The sequence below is a fragment of the Heteronotia binoei genome, chromosome 1 (assembly GCF_032191835.1).
Source record: "Heteronotia binoei isolate CCM8104 ecotype False Entrance Well chromosome 1, APGP_CSIRO_Hbin_v1, whole genome shotgun sequence".
Classification (NCBI taxonomy): domain Eukaryota; kingdom Metazoa; phylum Chordata; class Lepidosauria; order Squamata; family Gekkonidae; genus Heteronotia; species Heteronotia binoei.
The window spans coordinates 129,254,917-129,273,502 of NC_083223.1; the positions used below are offsets into that span (position 1 = coordinate 129,254,917).

General features: G+C 43.6%; 1 protein-coding gene across 1 annotated transcript in view; it reads left to right on the forward strand.

Annotated features, from left to right (window-relative positions):
* Positions 1–292: 292 nt before the first annotated feature.
* The window catches only part of ADGB (androglobin), a 172,964-nt gene continuing 154,670 nt past the window's right edge, over positions 293–18,586 (forward strand). The window contains exon 1 of the mRNA XM_060240692.1: positions 293–489. Coding sequence (XP_060096675.1) covers positions 416–489 — 74 coding nt within the window. The 5' untranslated portion in view covers positions 293–415. The remainder of the gene's footprint in view (positions 490–18,586) is intronic.

Below are 18,586 nucleotides of genomic sequence, written 5' to 3' on the forward strand. Positions count from 1 at the left end.
CTTAACAGAACTACAGTTTTCGAATGAATAAAAAGCCGGGGCGACGGGACATGTGATACTTTTGTATTTTTCTATCTGATTGCGTTCTCCTGAGTGCCCAATGGAGCCGCTCTATCGCCGTTCTTTCCCAAGTTGAAAACTCCCCTCTACTTTTCATTAGAAGTGGGCAGAGTGAAAACCAATTTCGAACCGGAAATATATGAAACGGCCTGCATTTCCCCTTCTCTATGGGAATGTCATAGCCAATGGGTGGCCTCCAATTTTTCCGGAAGTTGAAGCTGAGTTTGATACTAGCATTTTTCCCTTACCTCTACGACGATGCTGGCTGAGGAGCGCGTCTTAGCAACGGAGAGGACGCGGCTGCTCTAGAGAGGAACAGTTGTGAACTTGAAGTTACACTGAGGAGCCGAGTATCATGTCGAAGTTAAGCAAAAAGAAGGAGTTGGTGAAGAGCAACAACGTCCTGCAAACCGGCATTCCCGCTAAAGAGTAAGAATCTGTGGAGTTTCTTCTTCCCCCCTTTGCAGGTGCAGCCCTCAAGAGCTCCCTGTCTCGTGCGCCACTGCCGCAAGGAACGTTCTGTGATCTCACTCCCTCTCGCCATTTACAAAATTCTTTTGCCCAGTCTAAACTCTTTTTTCAAGTACATTTCTGAGCCTTGGCGCCTATTTCTAATATTAAGACCTATTCCTGTAACATGGGACGCAATGAAAGCGCCCGTGCCTTGTGTTTGCTTTTTTTTTTTCCTTTGCCAAGGAGGCCCATTAATGACTGACTTATTGTATGGCAAGCTCATCAGAGGAATGAAAGGAAACCATATAGGCAATGTGGAGAAGGGGGGGAAGAGTTTTGAACTGTGGGTTTGAAAGACTATCAAATGCATAAGGTGGAAAGTGTAGCAATGAATGTAAAACGGAGAAATATACCAGATCAACAACAGTGGCCATTAACAAGAGCTGCAGTCGGTGACAGTACAGTCTGCCTGTTTTATGTTAAGCAGTTGAGCACTTGCATTGGTTGAAAGGTTACCACTGAGTAATCGCCTCTTTACCTGGAGTATCTGGAGGGGAGGGGAATTCCATATCTGATAATGTGACTATGCATCTGGGAAGACTACTCTGTTCTTAGACACAATATCAATCTGCTTCTGTGCTCCTTTCTACAAGAAGATGGGCCACTCTCTTGCCACCCTCACACATCCTTTCCCGTTACTAGATAATTCAGTCGTTCTTTCTCCTGCATTCTAGAATTCAGAACTTTGTACTACATTGACAGTTATTGATAGTTAAAAGTTCCGTTTTCTCCTCACTCCACCCTGTATTTACTCTTCCATTTCATTCTCCTGCAGTACTGTGTAGTGTATCACACTGAGAACATAAGAGAAGCCATGTTGGATCAGGCCAATGGCCCATCCAGTCCAACACTCTGTGTCACACAGTGGCCCCCAAAAAATTTATATATATTTATTTTTATATATTTTTATATATTTATATACACACACACATATATACACACTGTGGCTAATAGCCACTGATGGACCTCTGCTCCATATTTTTATCTAACCCCCTCTTGAAGCTGGCTATGCTTGTAGCCGCCACCACCTCCTGTGGCAGTGAATTCCACATGTTAATCACCCTTTGGGTGAAGAAGTACTTCCTTTTATCCATTTTAACCTGACTGCTCAGCAATTTCATCGAATGCCCACGAGTTCTTGTATTGTGAGAAAGGGTGAAAAGTACTTCTTTCTCTACTTTCTCCATACCATGCATTATCTTGTAAACCCCTATCATGTCACCCCACAGTCGACATTTCTCCAAGGTAAAGAGCCCCAAGCGTTTTAACCTTTCTTCATAAGGAAAGTGTTCCAACCCTTTAATCATTCTAGTTGCCCTTTTCTGCACTTTTTCCAATGCTATAATATCCTTTTTGAGGTGCAGTGATCAGAATTGCACACAGTATTTCAAATGACACCGCACCATCGATTTATACAGGGCATTATGATACTGGCTGATTTGTTTTCAATTCCCTTCCTAATAATTCCCGGCATGGCGTTGGCCTTTTTTATTGCAATCGCACACTGTCTTGACATTTTTAGTGAGTTATCTACCATGATCCCAAGATCTCTCTCTTGGTCAGTCTCTGCCAGTTCACACCCCATCAACTTGTATTTGTAGCTGGGGTTCTTGGCCCCAATGTGCATTACTTTGCACTTGGCCACACTGAACCTCATCTGCCACGTTGACGCCCACTCACCCAGCCTCAACAAATCCTTTTGGAGTGCCTCACAATCCTCTCAGTTCTCACCACCCTGAACAATGTAGTGTCATCTGCAAACTTGGCCACTTCACTGGTCACTCCCAACTCCAAATCATTTATGAACAAGTTAAAGAGCATGGGACCCAGTACCGATCCTTGCGGCACTCCACTGCTTACCATCCTCCACTGCGAAGACTGCCCATTTATACTCACTCTCTGCTTCCTATTAATTAGCCAGTTTTTGATCCACAAGAGGACCTGTCCTTTTACTCCATGACTCTCGAGCTGACTAAGGAGCCTTTGATGAGGAACTTTATTAAAAGCTTTCTGGAAGTCAAGGTAAACAACATCTATTGGGCCTCCTTTGTCCACATGTTTGTTCACTCCCTCAAAGAAATGCAACAGGTTAGTGAGGCAAGAACTTCCCTTACAGAACCCATGCTGAGTCATCCTCAATAACTCGTGTTCATCAATGTGCCTACTCATTCTGTCCTTGATAATGGTTTTTACCAACTTTCCCGGTATTGAGGTCAGACTGACTGGCCTGTAGTTTCCCAGATCTCCTCTGGAACCCTTTTTAAAGATGGGGATGACATTTGCTACCTTCCAGTCCTCAGGAATGGAGGCAGATTTCAATGAAAGATTACATATTTTTGTCAGGAGATCCACAAGTTCAACTTTGAGTTCTTTCAGAACTCTTGGATGTATGCCATCCAAACCTGGTAACTTATTAGTTTTTAATTCGTCTATCAGTTATAGGACCTCCTCTCTTGTCACCTCAATCTGACTCAGGTCTTTCAACACCCCTTCCAAATAGTAACAGATCACAATGCTGAGTAGGGATTGGAACCTGGTCTCCTTGCTCTAAATCCAACACTGTATCCAACTTCCTATACTTCCCCAATGATTGATTCTGTTCCTTAAAAATGTAAAATATTGTCTTGCCCTCAGTAAAGCTTTGCTGTAAAGGTGTGTTCTGCTGCACAAAAATCTATTCTGGAAGATTTCTGTGGCATCAGCACAAGTTTTTAGTCAGAGACAGAGAAAGCTGCAGAACTTACCTGGTGACCAGTCTTTCTTCTTTCTCAAATGGGTCAGCAGTGATTGGGTGTGCCATATTTGCAGCAGTTTTTGTTGTGGAAAACTTGTAAAATTAGAAGGTTGGGTCACTCATTGGGTCACTCATAAAAATTAATCAGAAGATGCTTCTGAGATGACAAAAGGAAAAATTATCTCATTCAAAACTTTCTTCTCCTATGTAATTCATGACCACAGGGTGTGATGATGGTCACTAGCTTAGATGAGTTTATAAAATAGTTCATTTGTGAATTCATGGTGGATGTTCACTAGATGGAACCTTGAGGCCCAGAGGCAAACCTCTGAATACTAGAAGGGGAGAAAGGGTTCCCAGAGATCACCTAGCTGGCCCTTAAGAGTTGGAAATCAAACACTGACCTAGATGGATCTCAGGTCTTATATTTTTAAACAGCTGGAAATCTGTGCTGGGAAACTGCAGATCATTGCTAATTTGTTGGAGACATGCTGTCCCCTTCCCATGTCATGTGACCTCCTTTGCTGTAAAGGGTAAATTGTTTACAGGTATGGAAGAACTGGGATGATGGGTGAGTGCTCATAAACTGAGAATCAGAGATTGCTGGAGCTTTGGTTGAGTAAATTCTGGGTTGTCATAATCTATGCTGAGATATATATTAAAAAATTCAATAAACTAGAAGAGGAGATAACACAGCAGTCTCCAGGGATTTCTGGGTGTGTATTTATACCAGGATGCTTTCTTATCTGATACTTAATTATGCTACACAAATAGCTCAACTTTCAACAGCTACAGATATTTCCATCTTTGGTGTTGATTTAAAATCACATGAAGTTCTCTTTTTAAATGCTACTGGAGATGCCCAGACCTTTTAATTTCCTTCCTGCCACCTGGGAATTTTTCTAACACGAATTTGAACAGACTTTGGAGGATGGTAGAGGACAGGAGGACCTGGCATGATTTTGTCCATGGGGTCTCAAAGAGTCGGACTCAACTGTGCGACTGAACAACAACAAAACTGGGAATTTAATAAGCTACTAAGTCAGCAAGCTCTTACTTTTCTTGGGCCTGAAATACGAATGTGATTGTAAAATTTCAGGTATTGTCGTATTGAGTTCTAATTGTATCCGATCGACTACATCTTTAAAGCACTGGGTGTCATGAACAACATCCAAAGGAACTGAGCAGGTCATACTTGAGTATTTGCAGGATATTTTATACTTATTTACTAGAGTAGCACAATCTTTTTAAAAAAGTGTTCACTCCTAGACTCTTGAAAGCAAATGTGGAACATATGTTTGGATATATAACGTAATATGTTGCTGTCAGTAGTGTACCCAAGCTGTCAATTCCGATATTTGGTTTTCATCTTCCCTTGTACATTAATGTGGAGATTGATCTGTAGTCTGTCCTTAAATGTTGTTCAGAATGTGAGCATATGAAAGAGATGAAGCTACATTGCACTGAGCTAGACCATAGGTTCATACACAGCTGAGCATGGTTGTCTGTGATTGCTAATGGATCTTCAGGGTCTTAGATAGAGGTCTTTCTCAACATCAGTTCTCAGAGAATGTAGTTTTCGTTCCAAGATCTCAGAGCCCAGATTTTGAATATCTTTTCTGACAAACTCCACTATCCCCAAGAGTGGGTGTAGAGGCTAAACTTTCCTGTTTAGGCAAAAAACCTAACTCTGAATGTACCTATCAGTTTTTATTCCAGTATGTCAGTATTCAGGGGACTGAAGATTGCTTTCATTTTATGTCATTACTTGCTTCCTCTAAAAAGAGGTACAGGGCTGAGCATGGCTTTTGCCTTTGAAGCATAAAATGTCCTGAATGCTCCCAGCAACTTCCATTCTGATGCCTCAGTCTTTATGAGAAATGATGGGATTGTATTGTATTTTGTATTTGCCCTCCCTTCTTTGAAAATGGATGCTTTTTAAGCATGCTATGAAGAATTGTGTTCTGGATTGAACATATTAAGGAAGCCACTGTATTACAAACAAATTGACATACGCAATTTCAGACAATGTAAAAAAAGTCGGTAGCTAATGGCCTTGCTTAGGAAGTTAAAACAAGTCCATATGAACAGATGATTAAATTATGGAATGCGATAGAATCTGTTACCTCACAGGTATAAGGAATACCTAAAATCTATCGATGTTAGTATTCAAAATGTTGATGGTCCCCATTTTTAAAATATCAGACATTCATTTGCACTTTTATTTGAGCAATATGTATTACTGTGAAAAAAGAGAATCCATTACTAGCTAATACTTTATACAGATTAAATTGGTTGTTTTGGAGAACAGGTAGTTAAGGTTTCTTTATTCTGAGAAGAAATGTTCATGTGGAATGATTAAAGGTTTAACCATTATCTATAGACTTGTTATTTAATAAGAAGAAAATGGATTACTGGAGCTGTACAAAATAATACACATTGAGAAAATAATGATTAATCAATATGTTTTGTCTTGCACTTCACTTATGTTACTTTTCAGTTGCAGTACTTATCCTTACAGATCAGAGATGAAAATTAGGGCCTTTACAGCCATTTTATATGGAAATGGTTGGGATTTGTTTTATTTATTTGTTGATTTATTACTTTAAATTTATATCCTGCCCTCTCCGCAAGTGGTTTTGTTTTTGTTCTTAACAAAAGATGCTTGGAATCCGAAACTAAAGCTGGATTCTACTTTAGAGTTTGTATCCTTACAGTGAAATGTAGCGTATGCATCTCAGAATATTGTTAGGTAAAGTAGCACACTCTGAAACCAAGTTTCATATTTTTAACATTTTATCATGCTTTTCAGGTGTTCAGTGAACTTCATGTATGTTATGTTAACAGTTACTGATAGTGTCTGAAGGGGTAGGGTAGAAGGGTTACAGGGCTGAAACAAGGGCACAGTCCTCTTCTTTGTGCTGGGGCCTATTGCTAGTCCCAGAACTGATCTTAAGGATCCTACTGTATAAGGTGTGTCCTTGGGGAAGGAGTGATGTTCGCCTGGAATTTTAAGGGCCTAAATTCCCAAATCTTGAATAAATACCTTTAGCTCAGTAAAGAGATTCAGTTTTATTATTTCTTAATTGGGATGCCTTTATCCATTTATCTGGCTACTTATACGTTGCTTTTCTCCCCAGTAAGGACATCTTTCTCCCTTCCTCTGCTTTTATCCTCCTTGGGGAAGCTTGGAGGCTGTTTAAAACTACAATCCTAGAAGCTCAGATAAAATATATACCACAAGTTAGGAAAGGCACAAACAGGTATAAGAAAAGGCCTGCATGGTTAACAAACAAAGTAATGGAAGCTGTAAAAGGTAAGAAGGACTCCTTTAAGCGGTGGAAAGCTAGTCCAAATGAGATTAATAAAAGGGAACACAGAATGTGGCAAATCGAATGCAAGACTGTGATCAGGCAGGCAAAAAGGGACTATGAGGAGCATATTGCAAAAAGCATAAAGACCAACAATAAAAATTTCTTCAAATATATTAAAAGCGGGAAATCAGCCAGGGAGGCAGTGGGGCCCTTGGATGACCTAGGGGCCAAAGGATTACTGAAGGAGGATAGGGAAATGGCTGAGAAGCTGAATGCATTTTTTGCCTCCGTCTTCACTGTGGAAGACGAGAAGTGTTTGCCTGCTCCAGAACCACTTATATCGGAAGGGGTGTTGAAAGACCTGAGTCAGATTGAGGTGACAAGAGAGGAGGGCCTACAACTGATAGACAAATTAAAAACTAATAAGTCACCAGGTCCAGATGGCATACATCCAAGAGCATATTGCAAAAAACATAAAGCCCAACAATAAAAATTTCTTCAAATGTATTAGAAGCAGGAAACCAGCTAGGGAGGCAGTGGGGCCCTTGGATGACCAAGGGGTCAAAGGATTACTGAAGGAGGATAGGGAAATGGCTGAGAAGCTGAATGCATTTTTTGCCTCCGTCTTCACTGTGGAAGGTGAGAAGTGTTTTTGTCAGAAGTGGATCTTCTGACAAAAATATATAATCTTTCATTGATATCTGCCTCCGTTCCTGAGGACTGGAAGGTAGCAAATGTCACCCCCATCTTTAAAAAGGGTTCCAGAGGAGATCCCGGAAATTACAGGCCAGTTAGTCTGACTTCAATACCGGGAAAGTTGGTAGAAAACATTATCAAGGACAGAATGAGTAGGCACATTGATGAACACGAGTTATTGAGGAAGACTCAGCATGGGTTTTGTAAGGGAAGATCTTGTCTCACTAACCTGTTACATTTCTTTGAGGGGGTGAACAAACATGTGGACAAAGGAGACCTGATAGATATTGTTTACCTTGACTTCCAGAAAGCTTTTGATAAAGTTCCTCATCAAAGGCTCCTTAGTCAGCTCGAGAGTCATGGAGTAAAAGGACAGGTCCTCTTGTGGATCAAAAACTGGCTAATTAATAGGAAGCAGAGAGTGAGTATAAATGGGCAGTCTTCACAGTGGAAGACGGTAAGCAGTGGAGTGCCGCAGAGCTCAGTACTGGGTCCCATGCTCTTTAACTTGTTCATAAATTATTTGGAATTGAGAGTAAGCAATGAAGTGGCCAAGTTTGCAGATGACACTAAATTGTTCAGGGTGGTGAGAACCAGAGAGGATTGTGAGGCACTCCAAAGGGATCTGTTGAGGCTGGGTGAGTGCGTCAATGTGGCAGATGCGGTTCAGTGTGGCCAAGTGCAAAGTAATGCACATTGAGGCCAAGAATCCCAGCTACAAATACAAGTTGATGGGGTGTGAACTGGCAGAGACTGACCAAGAGAGAGATCTTGGGGTCATGGTAGATAACTCACTGAAAATGTCAAGACGGTGTGCAATTGCAATGAAAAAGGCCAATGCCATGCTGGGAATTATTAGGAAGGGAATTGAAAACAAATCAGCCAGTATCATAATGCCCCTGTATAAATCGATGGTGCGGTCTCATTTGGAATACTGTGTGCAATTCTGATCACCGCACCTCAAAAAGGCTCTTATAGCATTGGAAAAAGTGCAGAAAAGGGCAACTAGAATGATTTAAGGTTTGGAACACTTTTCCTATGAAGAAAGGTTAAAATGCTTGGGGCTCTTTAGCTTGGAGAAACGTCAGCTGTGGGGTGACATGATATAAGTTTACAAGATTATGCATGGGATGGAGAAGGTAGAGAAAGAAGTACTTTTCTCCCTTTCCCACAATACAGGAGCTCGTGGGCATTCGATGAAATTGCTGAGCAGTCGGGTTAGAACGGATAAAAGGAGGTACTTCTTCACCCAAAGGGTGATTAACATGTGGAATTCACTGCCACCGAAGGTGGTAGCAGCTATAATCATAGCCAGCTTCAAGAGGGAGTTAGATAAAAATATGGAGCAGAGGTAGTCTTGTCAATCCTCAGGTCCCAGTGGGAGTTCTTCCGCTTTCCCAGGCTCCTTCCCGTCCCCCAGTCAGCTGGCCGGTGGGGGGAAGCCTCTCCCCCAGAGTACCATGTGCCTTTCCACCTCTGGAGGCTTCAGTCTCCGATTGAAAGGCTTCCTCTTGGAATGGTGTGTCTGTGTTACTTGAAGGAAGTTGGCAGCAACTCGTGAGTAGAGAGGCCACTCTTGCTTCAGAGTCGCCAGAAACATATTTTGGCCACTGTGTGACACAGAGTGTTGGACTGGATGGGCCATTGGCCTGATCCAACATGGCTTCTCTTATGTTCTAACAACCCTGGATACGTAGGTTAGGCTGAGAAAGAGTGACTGCCCCAAGGTCTGGAGAATTTCCACGACAGGCAATATGAACATGGGTTACACGTTCATGTAACTGAAAACAACGGTAATATCAGTAGAACACGGCACTTGAGCCCGAAAGATTCTACAAACCCTAATGATATTTCTGTATGCCTCATGATATGGTGAATGAGGAAGAGTGCTAGTTATTACCCTCAATATATTGTCTCTGATTTCACTGTATAGCAGGTCTCAGTATTTCTTTCAAATTTGTTATGTATTGGAACTGGAGTTTAGCCTTAGGGCCAGCAGAGACTTGGCTGAGCTTGAGACCCTAAAACAATAGCCACCTGGATTCAGGAAGAAGGCCCATCAGGGATCGTTAGGCCAGCTATTAACCTATAGTTGTGTGTAATGGATGATGGTAATGGGTTTTTGGGTGGAGAGGTTTGCATGTGTATAAGGAGGGCCATTGATCCTGCCAGACAGTTCTGTTCCTATCTCACTACGCTGAATCACTGAATAAAGAGCTGAACTCACTATTTCTTGGGCGTCCTCATGCTTTGAACCCAGTACATTTTACTGGCGATGAAGGTGGGATCCTGGTGAGCGGCCATTGGCACCGCACCGTACATCGCTGCACTCTGCATCCAGCAGCACACAACGCATTGCACCCACTGGATGACATGGCTGCCGCTCCAGGACACTTCGATGAGTTCGATGCCACCACCGAGGACTGGGAATCCTACACCTCCCGCTTTCCTTTCTTCCTGGAGTCTTTGGACATCATGGATGAGGCAAAAAAGCAGGCCACCCTCTTCGAGTCTGCGGTCGCTCGACATTCGAGATCCCCCATTCCCTGCTGGCTCCGGCCGACTTCAAAGACATGCCATACCAGACCATCTTGAATCGGCTTCAGGAGCACTTTGCGCCTAAACCCTCCATCATAGTGGCCCGCCACTCGTTCTACGGAAGGAACCAGGCAGTGGGTGAGTTGATTACGGCTTTTGTTACGGCTCTCCACAGGGCGGCTCACCACTGCAATTTCAGCAACCTGGAGGAGGTCCTCCGGGACCAGCTAGTGTGCGGCCTCAGGAATGAGAGAATCCAATGGAGGCTGCTTGCCAAGAAGGACCCCGCGTTCCAGGTCGTGATGGAATAGGCCCTCGCTGCAGAGGCAGCAGACCAGTTCACCGCAGAGGTCCGTCTGCCTCCAAGCCCACCAGTTTCCAAGATGGCCACCACGGCAGCCCACCACATGGAATCGTAGAGTTCCACAGGACAAAGCAACTTATACAACAACACAAAAAACTGAAAAATAACAAATAAATCATGAAAAATACTTCAAAAACATAATTAATTTTTAAACACTACAACATCACATATAATAGCATATTATCAAGAATTCATGAATACAAGGTATAAAGTGCAGAGAATAAATTTTCAAAAGTGCTTGCAGTTAATCATGTCCATTGCCGACTTAAGATGCTTGAAGACTACTCACCTGACTCCGCGGGACAAATAAAGTGCCAGTGTCAACCGTGTTGCAAATGCAGATAGTTCTTGTTTTTCACAAAAAAGTTTTTGATTTTAAGATGTTACTTTAGACTTTCATCCTTTAAAGAAGTTTGATATATAGTGGATAGTCATCAGCCTCTAACAGTAAAGTCTGTAATACCGTTTCAGGTGTCTTCATCTTAGAGACGTATTCCACTTATCTGTAACCAACACAATGCATCATTCTAACATGTATTTCAACACTTCATACAATTTATCTGAATCATCCAGGGCATCACAATTCACCAGCACCCAGCATACCACATTCCTGTGACACTAGGTCTGGAGCGGCAATCCGAGTGTTCTGTAGGATTTTCTGCACACATGTTATCCCAGACACGGCGGTCACAGACAGTGGAACGGCCTTCACTTCAGAAGAGTTCCAAGAGTTTCTGGGTCGCTACCTCATCAGGCACATCCGTTCTGCCCCATTCCACCCGGCCACCAACGAACAGGTGGAACAGATGGTGAGCACCACAAAAGAGTCTCTCTGGAGATTAATTCACGGGGGCTGGGACCACCGATTAGCTGCGTTCCTTTTCAGCCATTGAGTGACCCCTAGTGCTACCACAGGTTGTAGTCCAGTAGAGCTTCTCCTGGGCCGCTGCCTGACGACCAGACTGGACTGTCTCCACCTAGATACAACCCCCAAACCTCAGCTGTCACTGAAGTACCAGGAAGCGCCCCAAGATTTTATTCCTGGAGACTTGGTATATCCCCAGAACTTTGGCAGTGGCCCAGTATGGATCCCCGCCCGAATTGTCCGAGTCATGGGATCAGTTTTGTACGAGGTCTCGACCGTTGGTGGCAAAGTCCTGCACAGACACCTGGATCAACTCCGCCGCTGCATGCTCCCTGCCGAGCCAGACGCTACATTGGACACTGCAGAGCAACCCCGGTTGGTGCCGCTGCAGGAGCCAGCAGGAGTCAGCACTCAGCCAGACCACCACGGCACCTCCGACATCGGGAACCCTTCAACCGCTCCACCGCCACAGCCTTCCAGCAGCGCAGCACTGGCAGCCCAGACAAGGGAACCAGACTCCTTGGCCAAACCTGAGGGGCTTCGTCAGTCCAACAGGGAGCGACGGAAACCAGCACATCTTAGAGACTATGTTTGTTAGGTGTTGGGAAACTCCGGGGGGAGGAGTGTCATGTATTGGAACTGGAGTTTGGCTTTAGGGCCAGCAGAGACTTGGCTGAGCTTGAGACCCTAAAACAATAGCCACCTGGATTCAGGAAGGAGGCCCATCAGGGATCGTTAGGCCAGCTATTAACCTATAGTTGTGTGTAATGGATGATAGTAATGAGTTTTTGGGTGGGGAGGTTTGCATGCATATAAGCAGGGCCATTGGTCCTGCCAGACAGTTCTGTTCCTATCTCACTATTCTGAATCACTGAATAAAGAGCTGAACTCACTATCTGATGCTTTGAACCTAGTACATTTTACTTGTCATAATCCCACAGTTGCTGCTTGTGTTGGTTATCGCTCCAGATATGATGTACTGGGTGTAAAAAGGTGGCAGCTGTTAGGACTAATGGGTGGCAGAAAGAAGATGTTCTTTATACTGGGATATCCTAGTATGACTCTAATTAGGTAGTGGGCCCTGCTCCTATGAATACATGTCTCTTTAATCATGCACAATAACAATGTTATAGAAGTTAAAGAAAAATGTTTAATATACAGAGCAACTTTTGAATTGGAAAGGCTGGGTGAATTGTTGAGGCTTGGTGAGTGGGCGTCAATGTGGCAGATGCGGTTCAATGTGGCCAAGTGCAAAGTAATGCACATTGGGGCCAAGAATCCCAGCTACAAATACAAGTTGATGGGGTGTGAACTGGCAGAGACTGACCATGAGAAAGATCTTGGGGTCGTGGTAGATAATTCACTGAAAATGTCAAGACAGTGTGCGTTTGCAATAAAAAAGGCCAACGCCATGCTGGGAATTATTAGGAAGGGAATTGAAAACAAATCAGCCAGTATCATAATGCCCCTGTATAAATCGATGGTGCGGTCTCATTTGGAGTACTGTGTGCAGTTCTGGTCGCCGCACCTCAAAAGGGATATTATAGCATTGGAGAAAGTCCAGAGAAGGGCAACTAGAATGATTAAAGGGCTGGAGCACTTTCCCTATGAAGAAAGGTTGAAACGCTTGGGACTCTTTAGCTTGGAGAAACGTCGACTGCGGGGTGACATGATAGAGGCTTACAAGATAATGCATGGGATGGAGAAAGTAGAGAACTTTTCTCCCTTTCTCACAATACAAGAACTCGTGGGCATTCGATGAAATTGCTGAGCAGACAGGTTAAAACGGATAAAAGGAAGTATTTCTTCACCCATAGGGTGATTAACATGTGGAATTCACTGCCACAGGAGGTGGTGGCGGCCACAAGTATAGCCACCTTCAAGAGGGGTTTAGATAAAAATATGGCGCACAGGTCCATCAGTGGCTATTAGCCACAGTGTGTGTGTATATATAAATTTTTTTGCCATTGTGTGACAGAGTGTTGGACTGGATGGGCCGTTGGCCTGATCCAACATGGCTTCTCTTATGTTCTTAAAGGGGTACATAATAATAATAATATAATAATAATAATAATAATAATAATAATAATAATAATAATAATTTATTTGTATCCCGCCCTTTCCGCCGAGGCGGCTCAGGGCGGCTAACAGCATCTATACATGTACAACAATAGGTAATAAATAAGACTTAGTTAACAGTAAAAACATCTAAACATTATAAAAACCTGTTAATAGTTAAAAAAATTTAAAATTCACAGTTTGAGTTAAATTAATCTGGCAGCATAATAATATTCTGACGCTGGTGCCTGCCAGTTTAAGTATCTATACTGACGAGAATCTTGAGACACGGTTACTCTAGGTCCTAATTCAGCAGCCGGCATATGCTTGTTTAAAGAGGACCGTTTTGCAGGCCCTGCGGAATTGGTCGAGATTCCGCAGGGCCCGCACCTCCTCTGGGAGCTGATTCCATAGGACCGGGGCTGCAGCTGAAAAGGCCCGCACTCTGGTGTTTTGCAGTTTGACTTCTCTCGGTCCAGGGATAATCATTTTGTTTTTCCCAACTGATCTCAGTGCCCTCTGGGGTTCATATGGGGAGAGACGGTCCCTCAGGTAGGCTGGTCCTCGGCCATATAAGGCTTTAAAGGTAATAACCAACACTTTGTACTGGACTCGGTATATAATTGGTAACCAGTGCAGTTCGCGCAGCCCTGGCCGTATGTGCTCCCATTTCGGGAGCCCTAACAGTAGCCTGGCTGCCGCGTTCTGCACCAGCTGCAGTTTCCGGGTCCGGCACAAAGGTAGCCCCAAGTAGAGGGCATTACAGTAGTCCAATCTTGAGGTGACCGTTGCGTGGATCACTGTTGCAAGGTCGCGACGCTCCAGGTAGGGGGCCAACTGCCTTGCCCGCCTCAGATGGAAGAAGGCTGACTTGGCAGTGGCTGCTATCTGGGCCTCCATTGATAATGAAGGCTCCAGCAAAACACCCAGACTCTTTACCTGGCGCCCTGGTTTCAATGGCGCGCCATCGAGAGCTGGGAGAGCTATTTCCCCTCCTACAGTGCCGCAGCCCACACAAAGGACCTCTGTCTTCGCTGGGTTCAGCTTCAGCCCACTCAACTTGAGCCACGTCGCAACCGCCTGTAGAGCCCGATCCAGGTTCCTTAGGGCGGAGTCGGGCCGGCCGTCCATTAGCAGATAGAGCTGGGTGTCATCTGCGTATTGATGGCAACCCAGCCCAAACCTCCGGGCAATCTGGGCAAGGGGGCGCATGTAGATGTTGAATAACATTGGGGAAAGAACTGCCCCCTGAGGCACACCACAATCTAGTGTGTGTCTCCGGGACCGCTCGCCCCCAATGGCCACCCTTTGTCCCCGGCCTGAGAGGAAGGAGGAGAGCCATTGCAAGGCTAACCCCCTAACCCCAATGTCGGAGAGGCGACGTCTTAGCAACTGATGGTCGACTGTATCAAATGCCGCCGACAGGTCTAATAACATCAGTACCGCAACGCCGCCGTGATCCAGTTGCCGCTGGAGGTCATCTGCCAATGCGACCAGCACCGTCTCCGTCCCATGGCCCGGCCGGAAACCAGACTGACATGGGTCAAGGATGGGCTAACCCCATAACGCAGAGTGGTAAAGCTGCAGTACTGCAATCCTAAACTCTGCTCACGACCTGAGTTCAATCCCGGTGGAAGCTGGGTTTAGGTAGCTGTTTCAAGGTTGACTCAGCCTTCCATTCTTCCGAGGTTGGTAGAATGAGTACCCAGCTTGCTGGGGGGAAAATGTAGATGACTGGGGAAGACAATGGCAAACCACCCTGTAAAAAAGTCTGAAAACGTTGTGAAAGCAATGTCACTCCAGAGTCGGAAACGACTGGTGCTTGCACAGGGCACTACCTTTACCTTCTTACATGGGCTAGGCAGTGTTTTGCCTTCTCTTCCCAACCCCTCTTAGTTTGTACTGTTCACCTTCACTTAGGAGCCTGTGGGAGGAGAGAGATGGCTGCAGAAGGTTGAACATTGGTTAGAACTCTTTTTACCCAATTTTTCTTCTCTCTCTTGGCTTACCCAATACTTGTTTTCCTTCTGCTTCACTTGAGAATTTATGTCTGGATAGAAAGAAAGAGATGAATCATGTCAACATGAGTTCCAGGTGATTCCAGTGACAGTCGAAAACTCTGTAAAAAACAGTATGTTGCTTTCCCTAGTCATGCCTGTCTTTCGTCCCTAGGTAGTCTGTAGGGTAAAAATGAAGAGCCCTATTAGAACAGACTAGGCACAGCTAGTCCAGTAGTGTTTGAATGAGTGAATAATGTACTTCTCAGCCAAATTGGCACCAAAAGAAACTTAAATTCATCACATTTTAAAATCTAAGTAGTGAGATGTACAGTTTTGTTCTTTCTGCACAATGATGAGGTTTATGCTTACAGGAACTTAAAAATGCTATATAGCAAGGTACTACCCAAGCTAGTGCATTCCAAGAATCTGGTGGCTTCAGTTGAATTCCTGGGACTTGTCTTAATGTTTCGCTGAAGCCCTGGTAAACATGATCACTCGTGGAGACCGTCCTGTTCCTTGGTCTTTTGAAGCACGGGGCACTAAAGATACCCACAGTTTGAGAGTCTATGGAAGAATTTGTTTGAATATGACCAAACACACTTTGGAGCAGATTTTTATGCTTACAGTGTGGTAGTGATGGTGGTAGCCAGTGTAACATTTTTCCTCAGACAGAGCTGCCAGTGGCAGCTGCCAACAGGGCACAAACGTAGCAACTTCCTTGTGTCTAGCATATGGTATTCAGAGATAAATTATTTCAGGATTTGAATATTTTATTTAGATATCATAACTTATAGGTCTGTTGACAGCTATTTATTATTTTGTTTATCTACATGTTATATGAAAGTTCATGTAACAAAAAACAATGGTAATATCTGTCCAGTGGAAAACAAACAGAGGGAACAAGTTTTATTGGTAAAAAGGCCACAGAGAACGTGTGTGTGTACATGCATGCATGAATCCTGTTTCCACAAGTTACTTTTACACTACGATTTCTTTCCCAACAGCTGCTTTTCCACTTGTTAAAAAAAAATGATGTAGCAGAAAGCCTGGATACAACTCAGGGTGCTGTACCAGACTTTTAAGTCTGGCAAGATTATCACCATTTGAATCAGCAAGAGGAAAACTACTAACTCAATCTAAAATGAATTTATTTTTCCCAAGGGTGGTGAAAATGTCCTCTCTGAATGCTGTGCCGATTTTGGGATTCTCCAATAAATGTCCATTCATTGTTCATATGTCCATATTTTTCAAAAGGACTACTTTTTAGACTTTAATTTTACCCAGTATTATTCACTTCTGACATTCTTTGAGATTAGAAAATGTAGCTTTTTAAGAACCTTGTTATCTTGGTGGTGAAAGGTGTTCCAATTGCCAGAACAATTGATGAAGAAGAAGAATTGCAGATTTACACCCCACCCTTCTCTCTGAATCAGAAACTCAGAGCGGCTTACAATCTCCTATATCTTCTCCCCCCACAACAGACACCCTGTGAGGTGAGTAGGGCTGAGAGGGCTCTCACAGCAGCTGCCCTTTCAAGGACAACCTCTGCCAGAGCTATGGCTAACCCAAGGCCATTCCAGCAGGTGCAAGTGGAGGAGTGGGGAATTAAACCTGGTTCTCCTAGATAAGAGTCCACGCACTTAGCCACTGCACCAAACTGGCTCTCAAACTGGTTTAAACAATCATGTTTTCAACAGCAGGATATCCCATTCTTCTCCAGTTTCTGAACCTTGCCTGTACACTGCAGATGTTGTATATACAACTAGCTTGAACCTGTGCAAATCTAAAGAGTTTGGAGAAAATGATGAAAATGTAGGGGGTTTTTCTTAAGAACATTTTAATATTTAGACTCTTGGACATAGCAAATGTACAAATATATCATGAAATTAGGAACTATAGAAACTTATTATCTCAGTGGATTAATAAAGGAGCCTGCTGCTAATCTCTTTCTTTCATCCAGTTAAGGTATTTCTTTCATAGAGTTAAGGTATGTCATATCTTGGGCCACATACATATCTCAGAAACTAGTTTGATTTTCACCTGATTTCCACAGTGTGGAAACTCTGGAACACTTGAAGCAAACCTCAGCTAAAGGAAGGTCCATGCAGCCAATTTTCCACTGTTCTGCAAGAATGCTTTACCATACTTGTAAAGGACGTTTCACTGTTTCAGAGGCTTTAGCAGGGCTTTTTCATAAGTATATCCTATCAACATGAGCTATTCTGTTTTCTAAGGCCATGTACGTGCTAGGCAAGTATAATAATTATTATTAAATTTATGAATTGTCTGATCCTGGTTGATGCTGGGCTCTAGGCAATGTACAACAAGAGAATACACATACAATCAATAAAACCAGTTGATTAAAACAGTCACAACCCAATGAACCTCCTTTATAAAGTGCTACAGTTCCAGTAGAAATGCTTTGATTTCACCTACTAGAATCAATGCAGAGTAGGATAGGGAGAAAAGATAATAAAAGAATATCAGTCTCCTCTTTCCTCTGATAGATAGGCTGTGCTGACCTGATAGGGTTGCCATTCCCCAGGTCCTGGTGGGGAGTCCCATGGTTTTTGGAGCTACCACTTCAAACATCAATGTCACCGTGCAACATCCCTGGTGTGATGATGTCATACATAAGTGACATCATATCAGGGGCATCGCACCACTGTGTTCCGGTTTTGGAGCAAAACTCTATGGTTTGATTCCAGTTTTACTACAGAGTCACTTCTGGGTGACATCAGCACATTGCATGAAGTCCCGCCCACTCCTGTAATGCCCCTCCCCAATCGGTCCATCAGTGCAACGAGGGGACCTGGCAACCCTAACTAGCAAGCATAAATGTCCTTCAGGGAACATAAGATAATACTTTTTACAGGTAATTGTGAATGCAAACAGGAGATGGCATAATATATGGGTTCAATTCACACAAAGTCAAAACAGATTTTTCAGATCAAAGAAGTCGTGATATATTCATAAACATCCCTATTCTATAAGCCCAGAAGTACCATTTGCTAATAAAACAAGCCTGCCTATTTGTTGCCCTAAGGTTGGCAGGAGGGTTAGGGATGTTGTGGTACATTGCCTGGTTATTGTTTCACCTGTGCGAACTGTTATTCTGAAACTTCCTCATGTCCAGTACCTTCTGATTTGATTTTTTTGTTGGGACAAAATTTTGACAGCTGGGTGTAAAGCTCTTGTGCAAGCTAAATGAACAAAACTAGGATGAATATGTATTTGGAGGCGCATCCAAGTGCCAGTGTCAGCTGCTCAACATATATATATTGGTCCACCACTATAAACTGTATAACCACCTTTTCAGAAGCTTAAGAGAGATTTTGCTGAGCTACAGCTGTTCAGAAAAGCTAGCTCCAATCTGCAGATTTCTCTCTGGTAAAGGTAAAGGTAGTCCTCTATGCAAGCACTAGTCGGTTCTGACGCTGGGGT